The sequence below is a fragment of the Propithecus coquereli genome, unplaced genomic scaffold (assembly GCF_000956105.1).
Source record: "Propithecus coquereli isolate 6110/MARCELLA unplaced genomic scaffold, Pcoq_1.0 Scaffold13, whole genome shotgun sequence".
Classification (NCBI taxonomy): domain Eukaryota; kingdom Metazoa; phylum Chordata; class Mammalia; order Primates; family Indriidae; genus Propithecus; species Propithecus coquereli.
The window spans coordinates 750,820-775,410 of record NW_012137191.1 but is presented as its reverse complement, the minus strand read 5'-3'; the positions used below and the strand labels follow the sequence as shown (position 1 = coordinate 775,410).

Genomic DNA, 24,591 nt, shown 5'->3' with positions numbered 1-24,591 from the left:
GCAGAGGGCACCAGCCCCGTTGAGCTTGGTTTCTGTCAGTCACTGGGCTGGGCTCACCCTGGAGTCTGGAGGAATGGCATAGGCCCCAGCTGGCTGGCTGGTGCCTTTGTGAGACACCAACAGACAATGGGCTTAGAAGAGAAGAAAACCCCTGGACTCCTGACTCACCAAGGCTTGGGCCTCCTGTCCTGATTGCCCAGCTCCGGAAGCTTCCGTGCCCCATAATCCTCTACCCCACCCATGGCAAGGGAACTGGTTTGGCTACCCCTGCCACCTGCTCCATGTCAGCCTCTCCCTCGGCCTTCACCCGAGGCAAAGCTGCCCCTCCACCAGGCCTGGACATGGAGCTGTGCAGAGGCAGGAGCTGCAGTTCCACCTGTTGGTCACTAAGCTGGATGAGAATCATCACACCCAGTCATAGACGGAGGAACGAAGGCAGAGAAGTGTTCGCGGACTAGCTCAGATTCGTTTAGAGACGTGAGGTATAATCCCAGCTGCGCTGCCTCCTTGCTAAGGGCTCTGGCCCTTTCTGGAAACAGCTGGCACGTGTATCCATGACCTCCACATTGCTGAGAGGAGTCTGGCAGTGTGGAGGCGAGAGGAGGCAGGGGTGTGTGCTGAGCAGGTGTGAAGGTGCCATCCCAGCACCTGCTCTCCCTCCAGGTGTGGGCCCGCTGCCTCCACACCTACTCGGAGAGCAGCCATGGGCCTGCGTCTCTCTCAGGCACACAGTGTGCTCCTGCTGCCGGGCTCCAGGCAGGAGAGCAGAGAGGGCAGAGTGTTCACCCGGAGCTCAGCACGAGAGGTCCTGGCAGCAGCTGGTTCCCAGGGGACACACTGTAAGGGCAAGGAAGAGAGGACTTCACCCTAACAGAGGTTGCTGGGAACTTCTCATCATGGATGACAAATCCTGATTTCCTGGAAGCCTGTCAGGCCTCAGCAAGTGATAGGAAGCCTCGGCGTCTTCTCTGTCAGTGGCCACCCTCGACCCTCTCAGGCAGCGTGAACAACACCCAGCAGGCCAGGGTGTGCTCAGGCCAGGGGAGCAGGGATTGGAGTGAGGAGGAAGGAGGTGGAAAAGGCCAGATGCATCTGGTCTGTACTGGTGGTTACCCTGGCCACACTGAGGGCCTCCAGCCCTCCCTGAGGCAGGGCCCGGAGGCACATCTGGGCAGCACTCAGCCACTTTGGAGCCCTGCCTTGGTCCCAGAGACCACACCAGCGGTGGGGCGGGGAGCAGGTGGTGGGGCAGGGTGAGGTTGCTCCATCAGCCTCCAGTGGAGCAGGGTCTTGCCTCTCTGCCACACGCCCTGGGGCTGGCCTCAGAACACACATACTTAGTCAACCGACAGTAACAGGAAAGCTCCTCAGGGACCACCACTCCCCAGCTGCAGCCCTGCCCACGCCCAGCTGTTTATCTCAGATGCTCTGGAAAGAAAAACAGGACGCCCCGCCCCCCTACAGCCCTCCAGGGCCAAGGCCCTGGCCCTTGCCACACATATGCCACACACATGCAGTCGCTCTCTCTGCCCACCGTGAAACCACAAAGGCCTGGCCATGGCTGGACAACAGAGCCAGAAGCTCAGGATCTGGAAGGATCCTGGTGTGGAGAGCTCTCTATTGAACATGAAGTTCCCAGCGCCCGCCCTGCTCTCCCACCCACTCCCAGGGCCTCTCTGTCCCCATTCCTTATCCTTGGGCCCCAGCTCAGGTCCACTCTGAAGTCCTCCTTAGCTGCCAGTTATCACGGGGGACAGCTGCCTCCATGCCGCCCGCTCCAGGGCCTCGAGTCCACTCTGCGGAGAGCCCTGCCCAGCTGCGGCCAGCCTGTGGGCCTCTTGGCCCGACGAGCCCTGCCTTTCCCGGAGGGAAGTGCCTGCTCCAGCCCCAGCCCCTTCCTCATGGCTCCAGCTCCCGGGAGAGGCGGGACAGTTCCCGCTGATTGTCGATGACCTTCAGCTGCTGGACATAAGCCCAGGTGCTGGCTGGACTCCGGGTGCTCAGGGACTGCTCCGAGCCTGGCGGGGGGAGAGTGGTCAGGGAGGAACGATGACACTTTGTGGAAGCCATCCCTTCCCCTCCAAGGAGCACACAGCTTTCCTACCCTCACCACCACCCTGCCCCTCCCAGCCCCAGTGCCCAGGACTGCTGCCCGCCCACCCCACTGATGCGGGGCAGAGCAGCACACGGCCCAGAGCACAGGGCTGAAGGAAGCAGGTCCCCAGGGCTCCAAGCAGCTCAGCACTCCTAAGCTCAAAAGCAACTAAACTAAAGAATATTTTGTCATTATATATACGAATATTAGATATGAGGGATTTTAAAGGGGGTGGGGTGTGTGTGAGATCACAGTATTTTAAAAACCCAAAAAATGAATAACTCCAAATTCAGGATAGGGTAACCCCGAGTGGGGGGCTGAGTAGACAGTGGGAGCTGGGAGTTATTGTCAGTGTTCTCACACTGGGGTTGGTCCAGAGGTGCTCATTATATTATCAGAATAAGAGCATACCTAAAATAAAGCAAAGGGCCTGTGGGGACAGGGTGGCATGAACCACAGATGATCATTCCCACTTCGTGCAACTGAGGTCCAGTCAAAACAATGTAGTCTGGAGTGACAGTGTCTGGCTTCCAGCTCTGTCACTAACTCATCGTGTGGCCTTAAGCAAGTTACCTCAACGAGCAAGCCTGTTTCCTCATCTTTCAGTTGGGATAACACCGTCACCCACCCCACAAGGGTGCTGTGACGAGTTATCGGCATCACGTATGGAAGTGCCCAGGTACGCTAGCGACGGCTGAGCATTATTGGCACCCCCAGGTCCCGCCCCACTTACACGTGGAGATCCTCAACGCCTGGCCGTCCTCGTGGAGGTGGGAAACCCGGCTTCTGAGTGGCGAGAGAGGCACTGGTGGGGTGAGGGGTGGGAGACAGGAGTCAGGGCCGAGCCGGGGCCTCACAGAGGACGTGGGGGGCTCCTGCCCGGGCCCAGCCCTCTCACCGCTGCTGTGGCCTCGGCAGTGGTGCAGCATCCGCACGGCTCTGGCCATCATGCGCTGTGGGCAACACAGGGCATGAGGGATAAAGCCCCGTCCTGCCCTGGGCGGCAGCTGGGAGTCCCAGCTCCCTCTGAACGGGGGCTCCTGAGGGGCTGTAAGAGGTGGGGTCGCACCGTCTTCTCCCAGCACACCCAGAGGCCCAGCAGGGACCAGGCAGAGGAGCAGACGGAGGTCAGGAAGCGCTTAGGGAGAAGAGGGCTGCAAGGGGCTCTTGCCGAATGGGAGATGTTTGAGGCTGTCTCCCCAGCAGACCCCAGTGGAAAGCAGAGCCTCCGGTGCGCAGTGAGGAGGCAGGGGCTCTTTAACAAAAAGCATTCACCTTTATGTCATTGATAACAAGTTTAAGTTACCTCCCAGCCCTGCCCCCTTTCCAGGCCACAGTCACGTGCCCCCACCTATGCCAGCGGCAGACGCCCACTCTCCCGAACTCACCATCTTCTCAAAGTTGATAAGATTCTCCACTAGCGTGTGGTTTCCCTCGTGGATGAAGGTCATGTCTGCAAAGAGTTGGGTTTTGTTCACAGGTCCCCAACTCCTCCCCCTCCTGTAGCCCAGGAGAGGTAATAAGGAGAGGAGGCCCACCCTCCACACAGCTCCAGCAGCAGTGTCCTCATCTCACAGGCCCTCGCATGCCCTTCTCTGTCTAGTGTCTGAACTCTTCTTCCAGCCTGGGAACTTGTCGTCCACCTGTGTCATCACCCTGGCAGCGCGGGCGGTCGCACAGGTGGGGATGGACGGGAAGCAGCAGGGAGGCCAGCGCCCGCCCTTACCTTTCAGAAGGAGGGGCATGAAGGGGATGACGGGTGGGGAGAGCTTTGCCAGGGCCAGGCGGTACACCCGGTGGTTCCACGAGGGGTCCTAGGGGAGGAAGCCACAATGTGGGGTGGTCCCACACACCATAGCCCACCCCAGCCCCCAGCCAACCAAGGAGGGGCCCCACACCCATCCCCCCAGCGGACAGCCCCTGGCTCAGCCTCTCCTCAACCCCAGAGCTCAGCCTCTGCCCGGAAGCTGCTGCCACTGCTGCTCTGCGAGCATGTGGCTTCCTGGTCTCCCACTGGCCCTGAGGAACCGTTAGTCACAGGGGCCCCAAAGTTTCTTGGAAAGTCTCTGTCGTTTTCTACCTCTCTTTGTCCCCTCTCTCTGACCCTCTCTCTCTCTCTGTGTCCCCCTCTGTCCCTGTCTCTCTTTCTCTCTACCCAAAGGTGGGTAAATTCCTTTGAACCCCTTGAGCCCCATGAGGTGAATTTTTTTCTCAAGAGCTCCAGGGCTATGCTGATAAAGCACCTCTGCTCTAGTTCTCTCCTGAACACTTCAAAACCCTCAGAAATTCCTGGAGGTGGAAGGTTCCGCCCCCCAACTCTTCCCTCACCTTTTGTGCTAGTCTAGCCCACAAGCACCTCAGTGCTCCTGAGACACCGCTGACGGCACCGGCTCATGTGGGCTCTCAGTGCCAGGCCCTTGGGGTCCTGACGCTGCCCTGACACTGCAGAGCCCAGGACCAGACACCCGACACGCTCTGGCCTGTTCTTCACACAGGGTCTCCTGTCCACAGCAAATGCCCCCACACGTGCACGCATGGAGGGGTATAGTGCACCAGGCAACCCCATCCCAATGCCGAACACCCCATTCCTCAGCCAGCTCCCCAGTCTCACAGGCCAGAGGGAGCTAGGCCCTGGGCCAGGGTTGGGAACCCGGAAAGTGACTAAGGGCAGGCAGAGGGAGTGCTGGGAGCCAGAGTCAGGGTTTCTCGAGGGCCAGGCCAAGCCCAGCACTCACCAGCAGCCTTTCGAGGGCAGAGTACAGCTTCCGGACTTTGTGCGGCAGCCGCTGTGAAGGAGACACAGGTGAGCTGCCGCTGTCTGGTGGGGAGGCCCACCCCCAGCCAGGACTCCCAGGAGGAGCCGAGGCCTGACCTCAGGACCGGGGCCTCCAATCCCACCTACCTGCCAGGTGTGGGCCAGGCGGCTGATGGCCGAGTTGCTGAGGCCAAACATGACAGCAAAGAAGGAATTCAGATTCTTTTGCTCCTTAAGGCTGTGAGCAGAAGACCCAGAGACCCTCAGGGAAGAAGCCACACCCACGGTGCCCCCAGAAGACAGCCAGGCCTGGTCCAGGACAGGGCCGGTGCTGTCTCTGCTGGGGACCCATGCTGGATGGGGTGGGGACACAGGGGCTCCAGGGGGCATGGGGAACAAAGGGGATGGCGGATTTAGCAACACACTGAGCAGGGAGGGGCTTTAAGAAAAAACAGCCTCAGGACACTGGCCAATCTCCTTCCCCCACAGAAGGACTCACTGGGCCGCCAGCTTGATGAACTTCCTGAGCAGCTGGGCCCGCAGGCCGGGCACCGAGCAGAGACACAGCTCTGTGGCCACCCAGTACTGCAGCTCATTGAAGCGGCGCATGAAGCGCTCCAAGTTGGCAGTGGTGACGTCCCGGAGATGCTGGGGGCCCAGCACGTAGTGGATCAGCTCCACCTGGGTGGGGGCCACAGGGGAGGTCAGTGTGCCCCAGGCTGGGCGCCCTGCCTTCTGCTCGCCTCCCCCGTCTCCGCTTCTGCACCTGGTGGATACTGTTGAAGAGGTTCCAGTCGTGGTCCGTCAGCTGGCCTGCCAGGTCCTTGGCGCTCACCAGGTCCAGCCCCTCAGCCGAGCCCACAGTGGGCCCCAGCTGCTCAGGGTGTGGGGTCTGCAGGTGGGAGAGGGCTCAGGGGGGTGCCTGAGGAATCCAGGGGAAGGCACAGGGTAGGAGGAGAGGGTTGGGTGCAAAGACTCTGCGGGTAGTAGGATGGGGACTGGGGAGGGCAGGGGGACTGCAGGGAGTGGAGGGGCTTCTAAGGGGATTCCCAATGCTGGGGACCCCTCCCTGCAGGCACCTGTCCCCTGGGGAAACCCTAAGCAGGTCTCCTCTTTCTCCTTGGGAACTTCCAACCAGTGCTACCCCCATGATCTTTGGAATCCCCCCATCAGCTGAGGCCCGGTCCTTCCTCTCTCCACTGAAGACCCAGCTGTAGCCAGAGCCAGGCCCCTCCCTCTTGTCCTGTGACCCTCCCCCAGAACCCTCCCCTGCCATTCCCAGAGTTCCTCCCTGGGCCATGGCACCCTGCCTGGTCCCTACCAGCTTATGCACTTCCTGTGGGTTAACAACAAAGAGCCGCTCATTGAGCCCCAGGGATGTGGCCACACCGCGGGCATCTAGCTGCAAGCCAGTGGCATCTGCAAAGAGAACAGAGGTGGCACTGGGTGGGGGCAGGGAGAGAGGCCAGGGACCAGCTGGAGGCCGGGGTGGAGGCCCTGTTTGGGAGGTCCCTTCTCCCAGTAGTGGGGTTGGAGTTCTGGGCAGGTGCTCTAAACACACAGGTGCACGTGTCCACACATCCACACTGCCAGGGGCAGCACACCCAAGGAGGGTGAAAAGGGATTCTTTGTGACACAGGCAGACCTTGGGCAGGGTTTGGACCTCCCTGAGCCTTACTTTCCTCCTTCGTAAAACAGAGACAATAAGACTTGCCCTGACTACTTCAGAAGTCAAATGAAAAAATTTATACAGTGTCTATAAGTATATAATACATTAAAAAGCCCTTTGAAAATTGGGAAATGCCTTACATAAGTCTTGGTGTTGATTTTCATCAGCTCTTCGTGGACTGGGACTGTGTTTTTTGTCATGTTTGAATCCCCAGTCCCTTGGCCAGTGGCCTCCAGAGTCAGGTATATAAGTCTATCCATATGTCCAGGAAAAATATTAGTTCTTTTCCTTATATTTATTTTTCCTACCTGTTTTGCATTTCTATTTTGCATATAGCTTTAATAATGGTATTAGTGTAGTAACATAAGTATGATTTATAAACAAATATTCACATAGTGGGGGTTTCTAATAAATTATTGGTTACTGACATAGGTGTTGATCAAAGTGGTTTGGAGATCAGTGCTCTAAACCGTTCCCAGCACATAGTAGGGTCTTAATTGGGCAGCGACAATTCTCTAGGTGGCCACCAGAGGGCAGTGCTTCCCAGAGGCGAGCAGAGCACACGGGCGACCTGTCTCTCCCTACTGCCTGAGGGGAGAAGGCTTTTCTTTTCTCATCTCCACGTCTTCATTATTCTTATGCCCCTAATTCCAGTCTACGCTGGGCTCCAGCTGTCAGGCCTGTGCCCTTCGCAAAGAACAGTGGTTTTTAATGTCCCAAGTTCTCTGAAAGCAGATCTTAATAATCCTGCTGCTGCCATGTTCTGAACACTTACTGTGCCAGACTGTGTGCTAAGTGCTTTACACACATTAAGCTCATTTAATAGGCACCGCAGTTCTGTGTGACAGATACAATTATAGTGCTCATTTGACAGATGAGCAAATGGAGGCTCAGAGAAGTTGAGCAACTTGCCAGGGATCACACAGCTAGTAAGTGGCAAGTCTAAGATTCCTCGACAGATCTGGGAGTCCACAGTTTATACTCAACCATCAAGCTGATCTATTTTATCTGCTGTGGTATCTCTAGCTGTTAACATATTGCTAGTCCATAGCTGAGCCTCAAAAATGTTTGCCAAATGACTGAATGAAGACAACCTAAGTTCCAAGGCCAGCTACACTCTCACTTACTGTGTGAGCTTGAGAAATTGCTTAACACCCTTGAGTTTCAGCTTCATTGTCTGAAGATAGGATAAAAATACCTATATCTCATAAGATTGTTATTAGTTACGATTAAATGACTGTAGAGGAATAATAATAATAGTAGTAGCAGCCAGTACTTATGTATCACTATGTGCCAGACACCGTTCCAAACACTGTAACAGATTAACTCATTTAATCCTCACAATTCCTCTAGCAGGCAAGTCCTCATCATCCCCATTTGACAGGTGTTGGCACCCAGTGCAGGGAGATGAAGTGTCCTACCTGAGGACACACAGATAAGGGGCTATCAAATGCAGACACAGGCTCCAGAGTTCATGCTCCCATGCGCTACACATAAAAGCACATTGAACAGACGTCATAAACCTCCCATAAACACTGAATGTCATTCGCATTAGGAAGATGAGAAAGATGATGATAATGGTCTTAACCTGGGGGATCTGGGCATGGATCTCAGGGGGGCACCCTCCCTTGGGGTCTATCCAGAGACACAACTCACCGCCTGCAGAATTGACCTTCACCAGCACCTGCCCCTTGGTCCAGCCGTCCTCCTGGGCCAAGGCTGCCATTACCTCCCTCACCGAGGCCGTCACAGGCAGCTGCAGAGTCAGCACCGAGTGGTCTGGCCGGCAGATGTCGTAGGAGACTAGAGAGGACAACATGCTGAGCTGCGGGAAGGGCTTCCTGGTCTCCCCACCAGAGGAAGGGCTGCGACTGCTGTGCTGGGAGGGAGCCCCAAGAGGCTGAGCTTCACAGAGTAGGTGGGGAAGCACTGAGCCAGAAAGAGGGGTGCAGGAGGCAGATCTGCATGGCAGCCTGGGACGCTCCTCTGTACCCCGAGGAGTACATGTGCCACCTCACATGGTCTGGGAGGCAGGATGAGCATTCAGGCACACCGAGGAAAAGGGTGACAACAGTGGGACAAGGGAGGCAGAGACAGCAGGGTGCAGATGTCAGGCTATGTATGCCTGGCTGGCTCAGACCACCAACCTTTGTCCCCAACTTGGATGGCACAATTGCTGCTGGGGAGGGGCTCCTCCTGGCTGGGGAGCCAAACAGGCACATTCTGGGCCTGGGAGGAAGAGAAAAGAGAAAGTGAGGCTCAGACCCAGAGGAGAGCACGCAGGGAGGGGACAGTGAGGGCCCTTGTCACCAGGAGCATGGGCCGGCACAGCACTCACACCACCAGAGGGCTCTGCCTGCCACATTCACCTGAGCCGGGGAAGGTGCCTAGGACCAAGGCTCCAGGAGAAGAGACACAAGAGGTTTCAGGTTAGGGCCAGTCTGTGCCCCTCCACCTGTCTCCCCCACCCCAACCAAGTAAATTCAGAGCAGTTCTAATATGGAAACCCCGCAGCTGTTGATCCTGGTTTTCCCCTTTCCCTCCTTCAGCTACCATTCGCTGTGAGCCAGGCATTGTTCTAAGTACCTAAATATTCCCAACAGCCCTTTGGGAAAAGTACTATCATTTTTGTTTTGTGGATGATATAAATGAGGCTCAGAGAGGTTAAGTAACATGCCCAGGGCCACACAGCTGCTAAGTAACAGAGCTGGACTCCCTCCTGCCCTGCCTCCCTCTGTGCTCTTACCCACCAGCACTACTGTGTCAGTGGCCCTGCCCACCCGACAGCAGGGCGCAGCGCCCCAAACCTCTGCTGGTGGGGCAGCCCCTGCTGGTCAAAAGGCTCCAGACGCAGGTTTCTCTTCCACCCCAGACTGTCCTTCCAGACTCTGGTACTGACTCTCTTCCTCCTCCCAGCTCCAAATGTGGCAGATCCTCCAGGTTCAGACCTTGGCCCATGGTTCCTCCCTAGATTCCCAAATCTCAGGGCGCTCCGCAGAGCTCCTCACGGCCTCAGGTGCCGCCTGCATGTCCGTGAGTCTCAAACCCACCACCAGTGCTGAACTCTCTTCCAAGTCCTGGTCTCACTCCCCTCCTGGGCCTTCCAGGTCCGTGAGCCATCACCCCAAACTCAACACACCCTCCTTATCCCCTCATCCTGCCTCCCAGACCACTCCTGCCCAGCCTGTCATCCCGCTCTGTGGCTTAGGCTTTGAGACGGGTCTCAGCCTCCTCCCCCCAGCCCAGGCTAACTCCAGCTCCACCTGCCCGGAGGCCTCATCCCTTGTCTACTACAATGGCCCAGCTATTCTCCACGTCTCCCCCCAGGTGCCTCCAGCCTCCAGCCGCCTCTTCCAATCTGCCTGACCAGAGCCCAATTAAGCTTCCTAACTTAGCTTCAATGGTGGTCATTGTCTGCTGGATAAAGCGCAGGCTCTTTAGCTGACCTATTCCAAATGCAAATCAGACCTGGCCAACCCTTGGCTCAAATCCCGTCAACAGTTTGCACCGCTCTTAGGACAAAGGCCAGATCCCCTTCCCTGGCCCAGGGGGCCCTGCATGCTTTGCCCGATTGCTCTGTCAGCTCTCTCTCCCTCCTCCGGGGCTCCCTTCCCTCTTGGCTTTCCTGTCTGGAGCGCATACAACAGCCTGCCCCTGGCTTGGCTGTGAGCCCCACAGGCAGGTCTGGCTGTCCCCACCCACTGCTGCGGCATCAGCACTAGCCCAGTGCCTGGCACTCAAGGGCGATTCCAGGCGGTTCCTGAGGGTCGGCCGCGTGCCACGCGGCATGTGGGCACGGTGGAAGCAGAGGCAGAGGCCCTCGAGAGTGAAACTGGCCTTCTGTGGGATGTAACAGACAATGGCAAACAGAAAAAGCAAACTCCATGTGGCAGGAATGTTTTGAAGAAAATCATGGAGGACGCCTTGGGGGGAGTGCTGGGAGAAAGGGGACTGTGCCCTGGATGGGGGGATGGGGAGGGCCTCTCTGGGAACCCAGCATGTTGCCTGGGATTGGAACGATAAGAAGGACCCAGTCGGGCCAATAGCCAGACAAAGAACTGTCCAGGCTAAGGAACAAGCGCAGAGTCCCTGAGGTGAGAACAAGCTTCGCCTATAGAAGAGGAGCCAGCTGCAGTCTCCGGCAAGCAGGAGGGTGGGACAGACAGGTGGCTGGGCACAGACAGCCTGTTGGCTGGGTGACATGCCTGGATTTTACTCCCAACACAGCACTCCCCATCACCAACCCAGTCTACCTCCCCAGTCCTTTCTCCCAGCATTCCTCAACCAAATCTCGGCTCCAGCCACACCTTCTCCCTCTGGGCCCCAGCTGGGAATAGCCTGAGCCACCTCTGACCCCGGGGAGGGGCCTCGCCTTCCTCTGGGCTCCCACAGCACTGGCCACCCGGAGCCCCCTGGGCCTCAGAGGCTACCTCTAGCCCCGGTTCCTCATCTCCCAGGCTCTAACTGTGGGCATGAATTACCTCCCAAAAGGAATAAAGCCCCTTGGGGTGGGGAGGAGGGGTGCCACCTTAGACCTCTGTGTCTCCCCAGCAGGGCCTGGCCCCAGGTACCACAGGTAGCAAGGGCGTGGGAGGGGAACCTTCCCACCCATGCAGAGCCCCTCAGAGCAGGAACTGAAGGAGGGGCCCGGGTCCCAGGAGGAGCAGAGGGAAGAAGCTGGGGCCGGCCAGAGGTGACATCACAGGGCAGACACCTTCATCTGCGGAGATGCATTGCCACAGCCATTTTCCAACCTGTGGAGCAAGAGAGGAGGTAAGGTGAGGCCAGCTATCCCTGGGGGCAGGGCGGCCTTGGTGGGGTGGGGGGATCCCTAGAGGCTCTGGATCCCATCCCGCCCTCATCAGCGGCTCAAAGGCAGGCAAGACTTGGTAAGTATCGCAGGGAGAGGGGCCAACTGGGCTGTGAGCCCGGGCCCCTGGAGTCCGTGTTTTCCCAAGGCCAACACGGGCCCAGTGTCTCTGATGGGGCACTGCCCCCACGGGAATGTCTGGGAACCCCAAGGCAAACTCTAGGAACTGTACCGGGCGGGGCCGGCGGGAGCTGGCACTGGGGGCATTCGTTAATAAACGTGTGCCGAAGGGAGGGAGTGAGAACAGCAGGTGCATTCAGGATGCCAGGATGTGCGAATGAGCAGATGATGCATGAGGATGGATGGACACGTGGTGTGAGGGTGACCAGCAAGGGGACAGAGAACAACCCTGAATAAGTGGCACAGCCTGGCTCTGAGGCCAGGTGCTTGACCCCAGAGCGTGTGCTCACGGCCCCCGAGGAGTTGCGGACATGACGCTTAAGGTAGAGTCAAAGCTTAACCTGTGGTGCCGTCGCCGCTCCGGCCACTGCTCCCTCAGCAGGTTGCTGAGCCGCGTGTCCCTGCTCACCAGGTCTGAGAGTTTCTACAAAGAGCCAAGACTCACTGACATGGCCGTGGCTGCGTCCAGCCCGGGCGGCCCAGCCCAGCCCTGCCTCACTCCCAGGTACCTGCAGAAAGTTGGTGGCCACAGGGTCAGTGTGGAGCATGGAGCCATACAGGGCCACCCACTGGCTGACCAGCCGCAGGATCTGCTGTCTCTTGTTGCAGATGTAGGTGCTGCACTCCTGCTCGCTGCCTCCCGCGGGCTCCGCATGGAAGGTGGGCACCAGTCAAGGGAACCACAACATACAACTGGGCCACCCTCCACACCTCAGGCAAAGGAGGGGCAGGATGCCCAGGGCCCCCACACTAGCTGGGCCTGGCACGAGACCGGCTCTTCGGAGGGCTCAGCACACCCTCGCTGGCGAGGCTTACCCTCCACATGCCACCCAACCCTATGCACAACATCCCCCTGGGGCTGGGAGGATATTGGTGCAGGAGGGCAGCGCAGAGCTGGGCACTGGGCATGAAGACGCTGTGGGTCAGGAGGAAGTCGCTGAGGAACGTCTCTGTAGGGCAGGGGGCAGGAGGAAATTCAGAGGCCAAGTCTGGTGAGCACGGGTATAGGGACAGCTGGAGGGGCCCTCCCCACGTGCCGCCATGAGCAAGGCACCAGCAACGCCCAGCCCTGTGACAGCGCTCCCCCCAAGCCAAGAGCATAGGTAAAAGGACTTCCTGCCAACTGGCTGTATGGATCAATCCAGCACCTGATGAGGGCAGATGCCACATGTCTGGCCCTCTCCCAGGCTGCACTGAGCACCCAACGAGTCAGAGAGCAGGCAGGGTGGCTGCTGCCCATACCTGTGGGGTCGTGAGCACTGGAATCCGGCCGCATGGCCTCCAGCAGAAGCTCTAGGATCTTCTCTGGTGTGCCAGACATCACCGTATACCTAGGGAAACGGCTACTCCATAGCACTAACGGTACTGCTCCCCACTCCCACTCCAGGGCAGACATCAACAATCAATCACATCACTCTTCCCGATTTGCCAGCCCTCTCCCCACTTAGGGTAGGGGGAGGCTGACCCAGGGGTGCATCCTAATCCCAGGGGGCAGGGAAATGACACAGTGGAAGGGTGCAAAGACCGGGAAATGGAAGGAGAGACAGCAGGAGAGGCAGCAAGGTGGGCGTGTTACCGGTTCCTGCCTGGGGTTGGGGGACGCGTGGTGCCAGCGCCCTGAGAGGCTCTCTCCAGCACCAGCACCACTTTGCCATGTTCTTCCAGCCGCATGGTCTTTGCCTCCACGTCCTGCAGAACAGACACGCCCGGTGCTCAGCACACCATGGCTCTGCTCTGGACCCTTCATCCACCTCCTCCGCTCAGGACCCTGACCCCACGGGGGTCCCACAAAGGCCCTCTGCCCTTCGCCCGCCAGGCTTTGGCTCTGCCTCCCCTGCCTCGTGGTGGGAGCCCCTTCCCCCTGTGGATCCTGCCCCTGCAGCCTAGCCCCCACCCCCTTGGCCTCCCACACCCAGCCTGAGGTCACTGGTCCTGCAGAGCCCGCTCAGAGTGCCACGGGCTTCACCTCCTCACACACCGAGGGCTATGGTCCCCTCCTACCGTCTCCATCTCCTACCTTCCCTGCCCCTCACAGGCCCTCCCTGGTCCTTGCCCTACACAAATCTCTGGACCCGTGTCCCCGCCCACCCCCAGCAGCAGCACCTTGATGATGCGGTTGAAGTCCTGCTTGTCCACACGCAGGAAATGACAGTTGTCTTCTCGCAGGATGATGGTGGCTGCCCGGGGTGCATCGTTCACCAGAGCCAGCTGTCCGAAGTCATCTCCCTCGTGCAGCGTGGTCACCAGCCCCTGCAGCCAGTACTCCGTCACAGCCACCCCACCCCTAGCCCTTGCCAGGACAGGCCCAGGGCAGGGAACCCAGACAGGAGCCGGCAAAGGCACGGCCCATGAGGATGGGGACCAGGAAGCAGTTACCACCCAGGGAGCTGGGGCAGGAGGCTGGGAGGGCTTACCTTGCCGTGGGTCACCACGTTGACAGATCCCTTCCAGATAATGTACCACGAGGTGCCCTTGTCCCCCTGGCTGAACACTGAGAGATGCACAGCTCAGACACGGCCCTCCTGGCACCCGCCACTCCTCCTTCATGGCCTCTACCCACATCCAGGCCCTGTACCCAGTTTGTGGTCCCCTGCTCAACTTACACACGGTCCCTGCTTTGCTGTGGGGCTCAAAGAGCAGAACTGCAGCTAACTCCCGCTTCACCTGCAGGGCAGGGAGAGGAGGGTTAGCAGCCGCAAGTTCAGGTGAAGACAGGCCAGGCTAGGGTGGGGGAGGTTAGGTCCAAAGACAGGAGTGCTGGGGGACAGAGATGTGGCCAGGTCAGGTGTTTCCGGGATTCAGCAGAAGACAAAGCAAGTGGAGAAAATGGGCTAAAAGAGGCAGAAGAATTTTCAGGCAGGGCAGTGCTGGGGCAAGAAATTAGACTGAAAATTCCAGGTGACCAACAGAAGGGTAGGGAACTGCCATCTGGCCGAGCCTCCATGAAGTCACGAGAAGAGGTGATTCCTGGGGACAGGGCAGGACTGGGACAGGCGACACTGACCGAGTTGGAGAGGTGGGCCACAGCCTTGACATGCAGCAGCTCCTCAAAGATGAGGTCCAGCTCCTCATCTGTGCGCTGTCCTGGGCTACAGGTGTGGGAGGGACAGACAGGATCACGTGAGGAACTGAGGGCTTGGGGCCAGGGAGGAAAGCCACCCCACCAGCCCAGCTCAGGCTTGGGGCCAGACGGCGCCCCAGCCTCGACTGTTGTCACTAGAGGGCTAACCTTTACGGAGTGTGCACGTGTGCCAGAAACCGTGCCAAGCACTGTGCATGCATTGTCCCACTCCACCCTCGCAACAGCCCCATGACGCGGGCGTCACGATCCTCACTTGACAGAAGAGGAACTAGCACGGGATGCCCAAGGTCACCCCACCAGTAACCACTGGAGCTGGAATTTGAACCCAGACCTGCCCACAGATTCCAAAGCCCAACCTCTCTTAGCCACAACTGTGTCTCAGCATGGGAAGGGTCCTGAGAGACCCTCTGGCCCAACACCCTCATTTACAGAGGAAGAAGCAGGCTCAGTGGGGGTGGCGGGACGGCACCAGATCACACAGCGAGCCCACGGCAGAACGCAGGGCAGGGCTGGGTCTCCTGGGCCAGCCAGGTTCCCTCCCCTCAGCACCAAGTGAGGGATGCCCTTAGAGATGAACGTGAGACGCGATGGAACCTGAGTGCTGTGCGGGACCTGGGGTGGCGGGTGCTGGGCTCCCGACTCACGGCTTTCGAAGTGCCACTGTGAGCAGGGCATCAGGCCCCCGCTGCGAGAGCAGGGCCATAGCCTCAACCAACTCCTCCTCCATCTCATGAGCTCCCGTGGGCTCTGGCTCTGGCCCAGGGAACCGGTAGAATTGGGCATCCCGGTCCTGGAAGGTCCAGTCGTGTTTCACTGGGAAGCAGAGGCCCAGGTGTGGGGGAGGAGAGGAAATTGAGGCCGTGTGGGCATGAGGCCCCCACTGCAATGCCACTCCCCTCCGCACTCCCCACCGGCGCCTGCTCCCAGGACTGCCTGGCATGCCCAGCCCAGCACACCCCACCCTGGGCTTGGGCTCACCATGGCAGAGGGCACCTTCATCCAGCAGCACCTGGCAGATTCCCACGGCTTGGCTCCGGGAGTGGACCCCAAGTCCCAGAGCCAAGATGCCATCCACCAGCTCCCGGCCAGAGCAGCACTGCCTGTGGGAAGAGGGACAGGTAAGAAAAGGGAGAATCCAATGGAAAGAGGGTAGGCGGAGAAGACACGTCTCCATCAGAGAGGCACCCTCCTAGGCCTAAGCCTAGTTCTCCAGCTGGAAGCAGGGCTAGGTGCAGGCGCCTGGAGCAGAGTGGGAAAGGAGGGAACATGGTGGGGGCGGGAGAGGAGGTGGGCAGGGCCTCTACTCACCGGTAGAGCCTAAGATGGTACTTTCGGTCTCGGATGAGGTTCGGGCAGGTGGCCAGGAGGTGCCGATGCAGCTGCTTTCCAGCCCTGAGCACCCGCTCTGTGGAGGCCTTGGAGGGAGGAAGGGCAGAGCTGAACCCTCACGGTGCTGGTCTGTCGATCCCAGCTCCACCCCTCCCGGGCTCCTACCTGCTCCAGGCTCACAGTGAAATCCAGGGACTCCTCGCTGTTGGTGAGTGGTGTCTGAGGGCAGTGGGGAAAGTTTGCACATCAGTGTGAGGCCTCCCAACCCAGCTCACGGACACCTCCCCTGCTCCATCACTCTGACCTAGCCAAGGCCCCACCCCAAATGCACCCATTCAGCCGCTCATCCAACAAATATGCAGACATTCGCTGAGCATCCTGTGCCCCAGGCAGCTGCCTCTTCCCACCCTTCCAGCCCCATCACCAGACTGGACCTAAGGACCATACCCCCTGCAAATGAAAGCCCCAAGACCCCTGTTCTGCTTACTCAGGGCCCAGATATGCCAGGAACCCCAGTTAAACTGCCCCCGGAGAAGAAGCGAGGGAGCTGGAAGGAGCATGAGGGCATGAGATAAGAAGACCTGCAAGAGGCCAGGATGTGAACAGATAAGGAGGTCTAGGAATACCCGCTCCTGGGCTGGGGCCCCAGGCCTGGTCCCAAGGTTCTGTGCCCAACCTCAGGACCATGGGCAGGTCTCCTGCCCCCTGTGGGCCTTGGTTCAGCCTGGTAGTTAAAAACACAAATCCCAGAGCCAGACTTCTGGATTCAAATCCCTGCTCCTCCAATTACTGAACAAGTGATTTAACTGTTCCCTGCCTCAGTTTCTTTATCTATAAAATCAATAAAACACAATAATACCAACTCATAAGCTTCTGGAAGGATTAAATGAGTTAATACACATGGAATGTTTAAAACATTGCCTGGCATATGGTTGTATGTACATGTTAGCTATTATTCATCTGGGAAGCATAGGGTGGGGCTCTTGCTGGAGGGTGTCCTTCTTCTCTGAGATGCTGCTAGTCCGTATGCTGCAAGAGTGAGTCAGGCCGTGGCAACACCCAGGACTGGCTCAGGAGGACAGGCTTGATGGCAGAAACATAGGTTAACAAGGTTTCCCTGCCCTGGGTATCAGTCCAGCCACCTGGAACCCCCGGGCCTATCTACCCTGGTACATCGACATGAAAGCCCCTCACCACCCTTTTTTTCCTGCCACCTGAAAACTGGAGCTTGTGGACGTCTCTTGACAGGATGCCCTGTGAGCACTCCCAATGGCAGGATACTTTGCAATTTACAAAGCATGTCCGCCTCTTTGATTTCACTGGCACCTATGTAAAATAGTACTACAGAGGGTTCTACAGTGGCTCACGCCTGTAATCCCAGCACTCTCAGAGGCCAAGGTGGGAGGATCGCTTCAGCCCAGAAGTTTGAGACCATAAGGCTCAAACAATAGTGAGACCTATCTCTCCAAAAAATGGAAAAATTAGCCAGGTGTGGTGGCACATGCCTGTAATCCCAGCTACTCGGGAGGCTGAGGCAGGAGGATCGCTTAAGCCCAGGAGTTTGAGGTTGCAGTAAGCTATGGTGACTCCACCGCACCCTACCCTGGATGGCAGAGCAAGACTCTTGTCTCCAAAAAAAAAATTTAGAAGAAAATATAGAATATCTTTAACAGTGAAGTAGGAAAATATTTCTTAAACATAGTATAAAAATGCAAATCATAGGGGGAAAAGTTATTAAGAATGACTACATACAATGTTAAAATTTCAGCTGGGCATGGTGGCTCACGCCTGTAATCCTAGCTCTGGGAGGCCAAGGCAGGAGGATTGCTTGAGGCCAGGAGTTTGACACCAGCCTGAGCAAGAGCGAGACCCCATCTCTACTAAAAATAGAAAAATTAGCCGGGCGCAGTGGCGCATGCTTGTAGTCCCAGCTACTCGGGAGGCTGAGGCAGAAGGATCGCTTGAGCCCAGGAGTCTGAGGCTGCTGTGTGTGAGCTATGATGATATCATTGCACTCTAGCCTGGGCACAGAGCAAGACCTTGTCTGTCTGTCTGTCTGTCTAAATGAATGAATGAATAAATAAATAAATAGTAGATAAGTAAATAAATAAATAAATAGGACCAGATGTGAAATTGGCAGAGCAGGTATTGGCCGTCCTCTGTGACTTACAAGGAAACAACAGTCTTGAGGGGAAGTGCCTGTGTAACTCAGGCACACATACTCAGATAGCCAGACAGCTATGGATGAACTCAAACTCCCACCCAGCAGTGCTGGCATTCTTGGTCCCACTCCGCCCACCACACCTTCCCCTTTCCTTTTCCTTCCCCCTTTCTCTCCCCAGCAACCTCTTTCCTGCCTTCCCATCTGCCCTCAGGTCTCTAAAAATGACCTGGCTGGGGCTCTGGGGTACAACCAGTCCAGGTCCTGGCAGGGCCCTGAGCACAGGCGTCCTGCCACTGTGTACCCAGGCAGAGGTCTGGCGTGCACAGGCGCCTGACCCAGGGCTGGGCGGAAGTCACTAGGTGTCCCAAGGGTATCCCTGCCCGGGTCATGGGGCCCAGCCCAGTGCCAGACACGGAGCCCTGGAGACTGAACGACAGGAAATGAGGAGGAGGAGGAGGAGCTGGGGAAGGGAGGAAGAGCAGGAATGCTACCCAGCCAGCCCCCTGTGTCGGAACAAACAGTGCCTGAGTGCTAATGACTTGTTATTGTTCATGTCAAAATGCGCAGGTGGCCCCAGTCCCTGCCCCAACTCCCTTTGGTGCCCATGACCCAGGCTCCAGCACCAGCTCCCTTCCTGGTATTATTCTGGTCTGGGAGGGCAGGTTAGCAGGGGAGGTGCCAGGTCATGTGGCCAGGCTGGTCATTTCCTGTCCTCCCCCAGGGAATGCGCACAAGGCCAGAGACCAGGGCCCTGGCCCACCAGCGCCGAGAAAGGGACCTTAAAATGAGATCCCTCTCATTTTGCCAAGGAAAGCAGAAGCCCAGAGAGATCGGTAGGCTATCCAGAGTCACACAACTACTTAGAAACGTAAGATTCTCCTGCTACTGGTGCCAACCCTGGAAGTGGATTTGCATCCCATTCCACAGCTAGAGAAAAGGAAGCTCAAAGGTTACATAACCTGCCCTAACAGTTGGTAAATAGGGCACCAGGACTCATGCCGTGCCTGTCTGACTCCCTAGCCGTGCTAATCTCAGCACTATGCCCTGCCGTTCCTGTGTCCCCTGGACACAGAGGCAGTAGAGGCATTCTGCCCTCAGAAAGTTCCAAGGGCAGGTAAGTTTGGGAACTGCTGGGTTAGACAAAGTTAGATAGGCTTGTCATCACAGCCCCTCTGTGCCCGAGAATGTTCGTGTGCATGGGAACCTCCCGGGACGGGGCAGGGGAGGGCTACTACGCAGGGGCAGTGGACAAGTGTGTGGGCTCCAGAGCCAGATGCTTGGGTTCAAACCCTGGCTGTCGATCACCACCTGGGTGAGTGACCTTGTGCTGATTACTGAAGCTCTCTTCAGTTTCCTCGTCTGTAAAGTAGGGTTGATGATGGTAACAGTACTACTCCACAGGGCATAAGGATCAAATGAGTTAATAATATAAAGCACTCGGAGCAGTGCCTGGCTCATAGCAACTGCTTCGTAAATGTTAAATGACGTGATCGAACTGTATTTCACGAAGGGCCCTATTACCCAGACACAGTGAAAAACTGCTGTCCCACAGCGGACCCTGTCTCTGAGCTGATGACTGAGTGTCAGCACTCAGTGCTGACATGACTGAGGGGCTCTCAGTCGGGAAGATGCAGCTGGTACAGGTCAAGGGGAAGGTCCTTGCCCACCTCCTCCTTTCATTCCTACACGGGAAGGACTCGAGTGGAAGAGGAGGCTAGCTCCCCTGGCACCAGCACTGTCACCTGCCCCATCCTCCCTCCCTGTCAGAGCTGGGATGGAGGGGCAGGTACAAAGCTAAACAGTGTGGGGACCCGTTAGACCAGTTCCCTTGGGCCATGGCTAAGGTCCCAGGTCAGGGCTGTGTGTGGCGGGACAGGGGAAGGGTGCATAGGGAGGGGTGATGCCTTGGGTGTCAGTGTTACCGTCTGTAGCAAGAGAGAAAGAAGTACAGCACAGTGGTTGTGAGCTTGAACTCTACAGCCAGATTGCCTGGGACCAAGGCCCAGCTTTGCAACTTAGCAGTTACGTAACCCTGGCCCTGTCACTTATTCTCTCTGTGTCTCTGTTTTCACATCTATAAAATGGGGATGATGACATAATTTGCCTACATCATGGAGCTGTTGTGAGGATTATTTGATATGATAAAGGCAAAGCTCTTACAATCGTTCCTGGGACATAACTACTAAATAACTATTAGCTACTATATAACCACCATTATTTGAATAGGTTGGATAAAAGCCTAAAACAGTTAGAGAATAGGGCCACCTCCCCCAAAACAATCACTCAGAGAGAAGCATCCCAAACTTCCCTGAGCTAGTGGTACCCACCAGAGGTCACCCTGATCTTGCTCCTCTCCCCAGACATTAGACAAGATCTCACCTCCCCCTCATATTTTCCAAAGAAGATGTTCTTCCATCCCATTCCAGCATCACCTTTGACATAGTTGGTAAGTCTCTTCTGTATCTAACTGCAAGCCCTCTTGCTATAACCTGCTTTCATTTTCTCTTGTCCTGGTCTAGGTAGGAACAGAAAGAACTCTCTTTAGACCTCTTTTCTCAGAGGTTGATGGATTTGCCCCTTGGCTTTCTAAGAAGTAGGTCTGGCCTGAACAACTCCCAGTGCTGTCCTGCTGGGACTTGGGCTCCACCTCCTTCGCCCTGTGTGTGCACACTCACTGCTGGCACTTGTGCCTGCATGGAAGCCCTTCCTGAGCCAAAGGCAGCATCATCATCAAGGCATCAAGGCAGAGCTTCACAGGTACCCAGAGCCTCTTAAACACGGGCACAGTGGAATGAAACCACCCAAACCTGTTCCCCAAAGACGGTCATCAGGAGAGGGTGCGGCCGGCTGCCTCTAGCCCTAAAAATCTAGGTTCCCTCTGGTCATTGACCTCCATCTGGCAGGGGAGGTGCCTTGTTTCTGTGCCTTTGGCCCCATTTACACTCAAGCGACCCTCACCCCCACACTTCCGGCCTCCCCCCACGCCAGCCTTTAAATTCTGGGGGATTGGAGGAGTCGGAAGACATCCTGGCGGCCTCCTCCACCCCTTCCCAGACAGCAGGTCCCAGGGGATCCTCCAGTGACCTCACTGTCCTGGCACCTGACCTTCCCCCCACTCCTACCTTGCTTCTACAAGCTGGGAGGGGGACAGGAAATGCACAAGTAATTATAGCCTGAGAGGCAAGAAGGGAGGGAGGGTTCCAGCCCACTGGCTCCAAGCAATAGCTACTGCCAGCAACCCAGAGAGCCAGAGGTGTGGGGGCAGGACCCAAGGCCCGAGGTAGAGAGGGCTGGGGGAGAGCAGAGGGACTGACACCTGGCTTCTCTTCTCAATTCCAACTGTAGAGAGGACGCCTCATCTTGGCAAGCCTCAGTTTCCTCAACTCAGCCACATATTTTGGTAATATAAATGGCAGCTGGGCAAGGTAGGGGAAAGGAGGGAGAAGGTGGTGGTTGTTCTACTCAAAGGGACTCACCATACGAGATGAGCTCTTCCAAGTTTGTCACCCACTCCTGGTCTCCCTCCACCCCTTTACCCAAGTGCCCTCCTGGCACTCCCCCCGGCTCCTCTCACACATACACATGTGTACACGCACAACAGACACATAACTGAATCTCAGGTGAAGCTACTCAATTATTAAGTCTGGGTTGTTGGGGTGGTTGGAGAGAGCATCTCTGCTGATTTGGACCCTACAGCCATTATCCTGCCCCACCCCCCACCCCCCAATCCCACCATTCTTTCCCCTGCCTGCTTTTTCCTTCATTCTTTCACTTCCAGAGATGTTTTCACTGGCAAAGGGAGATTCAACATCTCAGATTCTCCAAACTTCTCAGAATCCTCCCCTGAGCCCCCCAAAGCCAGATGCCAAGCAGTGTCCATATAACCACCTCACCCCAAGAACAAAATGCAAAATTAGCACTCACTAAAGGAGAATGTTGCCACGGCGACGTACCAGGAACAGTAACCAAGCTTAACCCACCCCTTACTTGACCTGGCCCCCACACCTCACACCCCCACCTGGAGAGAACACACAAGCAACCTAATTCAATGCCTGGCACACAGAGGTGACAGATAAAGGACAAATTCCTTTCCTCTTACCCCTGTGCCCAAATGGGCACACTTGGGCATGACACATGCAGACACACATGTCACAGCTGTGTGAGCCACCCACGCACACTGTAGCCAAGCTTCATCTGACCCACTGTCCATCCTAGCTGTGCCACTCTGCACCCCCAGCCCCCAGAGCAAGCTGGGCCACCAGCAGCATGCCCGAACCACAATCCAGGCCCCCCTCCAGCCCTTGTGCCTGGCTCTGGCCTAGGCAGGTGAAGGGTACTCACCCAGCGAAGCCCCTGGATGCGGCTTGGGCGCCGGTGCTCCAGCAGCAGCTGGTAGGAGCAGCTTCGGGACCGGTACATCCTCCTTAACACCATGTTGAGCAGTGTCCCCTCTGGCACCACGTCAGGGAGGCCTCCCACCTGCGATGCACTCAGGGCTGGGCTATCCTCCAGAGCCAGCCCTACCTGCCAGCGGCTCTCACCTGGCCAGCCCACCTATGGTGTGTGGAGGAAGGTGGACAGCCATGGGACAGGGGTTGGGGCAGCTGGACCACAGCACTACTGCCCCAGGCAGAACCACTTCCTTAGAGTCCTCTGGACTGGCCAGGCGGAGGTGCTGCAACCCTGCCAGAAGCTGGGGGGAGGAGCAGGAAGACCTTCACTGGGGCCCGCCGGTCTGGCGCACTTAGGGGTCTCTAGCTGGCTCACAGGGAAGATCAGGCCCCTCTCAGTCCTCTTTGGAATTCTGCCCCACCCCACTGTCCAGGCCCCTGCAGGGATCTCCACCACCTCCCAGTATGAGGCTATGGACTCACTGGATCCCCAGAAATGCAGCTTTGGCTCAAACCCTTCTTCTCCCCTCCTCCCTCACCCCTGACCAACCCTTTCTCTCCCACCCAAACTCCCCACCGTGTCAGCTTCCTCTCCCGCCCTCTCCTGCTGGACCCTGACCCCACCTTACCCACCTTCATGTTCCTTCTCAAGCTCGCACAGCTGTGCAGGCTCTAGCAAAAAGCTTGGGGGTCCCCAGGGAGGCCGGTCAGCTCTGATAAGGGGTGCTGGAGGGGTGCTGGCGGTAAGTCTGGGTACAGTGAACAAGGCCAATTCCTAGCTGGACCGGCTGCCGGAGCAGCAAGATGCAGGGTTCGGTGGAGAGGCTCCTCTTGGGTGAGTAAAGGGCTGGGGGCGTGGTGGGGGGGAGCCCCCCCAGCAACAGGGAGCCCGGAGCCTCCGCCTTCGTCCCAGACGAAAGAGCCAGCTGGCACCGGGCAGTGAAGCGAGGCTGCAGCTGGCACTGGTCCGGACGGGAGCTGTCACACCCCCTGCGCTGCCCGCCCCCTTCCCCTCCCCGGGACGGGCTGAAGAGGCGGGGAGAAGGCGCCCAGCCTTACGGTAGGGGAGGGCGCAGGGGAAGGGGCGGACATGGGCTGGGGGTGGAGTCCCGACTCTGGGGCACGTAGAGCGGGCACGAGCCGGAGCCCAAAGGGACCCCGGGGGGCAGGAGCAGCCCTGAGGTGTGTGCAAGAGCCGCAGCGGCCGGGGTGTCGCGGCAGGGGCGGTGAGTGGCTACCCCCGCCGCCACGTGGCCGGGAGGAGAAATGCAAACAAGGAAACTGGGGAAAGGGGGGCGGGGGGTGAGTCATCGCGGCCCCACCCGGGAGGGAAATCCGGGCTGGGGCCGCTTCCTGGCCGGGGGCGTCTGCCTCCTGTTTCGGTCCAGGGTCTCCAACAGCGCAGGGTGGAGGTGGGGGCGGGGATTGGGCGGCTTTCCCGTGGGGAATCCCGCTGCCTAGCATCCCACTGTTGCGTTCCGGGACACATGCCCCCTCCCCTCGCCCCAGCACACACGTCGGGCGCGGGGTATAGAAACTGAGGCTGGAGAGGAGGGACTGCGCTCGGGAATGGAAGGCGGCTGGAGTTGTGGCGGAGCTTCCAGGACAGAAGGGGATTCTAGGGGGCCACGCCCACCCCCCAGCGCGCTCCCTGGCGGCCGGGCAGGATGAGGCAGAGTCCTGTGTTGCAGGCTTGGTACGGAGCCCCACACCTCCCTGGGCCTGAGTCTCCACCAACGCGCAGGTGGCCAGAGCCGTCCTTTCCGCCCTACTCCTGCTTCCGAGAGGGCGGAGAGACAGTGGCCCTGGGACAGCGGCTCCCGTGGCGTCCCGTGATTGCTCAGGACGATAATGAGGGTTTGGAGGGTGGCGTACGCCCCGCCCCGGCTTTCTAGGACTCATTGACATTTCGCCCCATCTCTTCCCCATTGCCTTTGCTGTTGAGCCTGCCCGGACTTAGGAAGAAACATCTCTAAGAAACCTCTACCCGCTCCTTTGGGATGCCAAGGCCCTATCCTTCACCGATGATTATTTTCTTGAAGTGGGGAGAGGAATTTTAATTGTGGTTTAAAATCCCAATTTTAATGTGTATGTGTATAAAAATTTTTCTGCATTT

General features: G+C 57.7%; 1 protein-coding gene across 1 annotated transcript in view; it reads right to left on the bottom strand.

The window, feature by feature from the left end:
- Positions 1-1,899: 1,899 nt before the first annotated feature.
- Positions 1,900-24,591, bottom strand: part of RAPGEF3 (Rap guanine nucleotide exchange factor (GEF) 3) — a 32,631-nt gene continuing 9,939 nt past the window's right edge. The window contains exons 2-28 of the mRNA XM_012638491.1: positions 22,426-22,638; positions 16,086-16,139; positions 15,900-16,006; positions 15,570-15,691; positions 15,236-15,404; positions 14,514-14,598; positions 14,113-14,173; positions 13,924-14,000; positions 13,613-13,759; positions 13,086-13,198; positions 12,752-12,840; positions 12,381-12,459; positions 12,019-12,169; positions 11,851-11,933; positions 11,234-11,273; positions 8,667-8,748; positions 8,176-8,322; positions 6,172-6,269; positions 5,617-5,742; positions 5,350-5,531; positions 4,998-5,088; positions 4,831-4,881; positions 3,822-3,909; positions 3,484-3,548; positions 2,994-3,048; positions 2,829-2,900; positions 1,900-2,018 (exon numbers count right to left, since the gene is read on the bottom strand). Coding sequence (XP_012493945.1) covers positions 1,900-2,018; positions 2,829-2,900; positions 2,994-3,048; positions 3,484-3,548; positions 3,822-3,909; positions 4,831-4,881; positions 4,998-5,088; positions 5,350-5,531; positions 5,617-5,742; positions 6,172-6,269; positions 8,176-8,322; positions 8,667-8,748; positions 11,234-11,273; positions 11,851-11,933; positions 12,019-12,169; positions 12,381-12,459; positions 12,752-12,840; positions 13,086-13,198; positions 13,613-13,759; positions 13,924-14,000; positions 14,113-14,173; positions 14,514-14,598; positions 15,236-15,404; positions 15,570-15,691; positions 15,900-16,006; positions 16,086-16,139; positions 22,426-22,638 — 2,766 coding nt within the window. The remainder of the gene's footprint in view (positions 2,019-2,828; positions 2,901-2,993; positions 3,049-3,483; positions 3,549-3,821; positions 3,910-4,830; positions 4,882-4,997; positions 5,089-5,349; positions 5,532-5,616; positions 5,743-6,171; positions 6,270-8,175; positions 8,323-8,666; positions 8,749-11,233; positions 11,274-11,850; positions 11,934-12,018; positions 12,170-12,380; positions 12,460-12,751; positions 12,841-13,085; positions 13,199-13,612; positions 13,760-13,923; positions 14,001-14,112; positions 14,174-14,513; positions 14,599-15,235; positions 15,405-15,569; positions 15,692-15,899; positions 16,007-16,085; positions 16,140-22,425; positions 22,639-24,591) is intronic.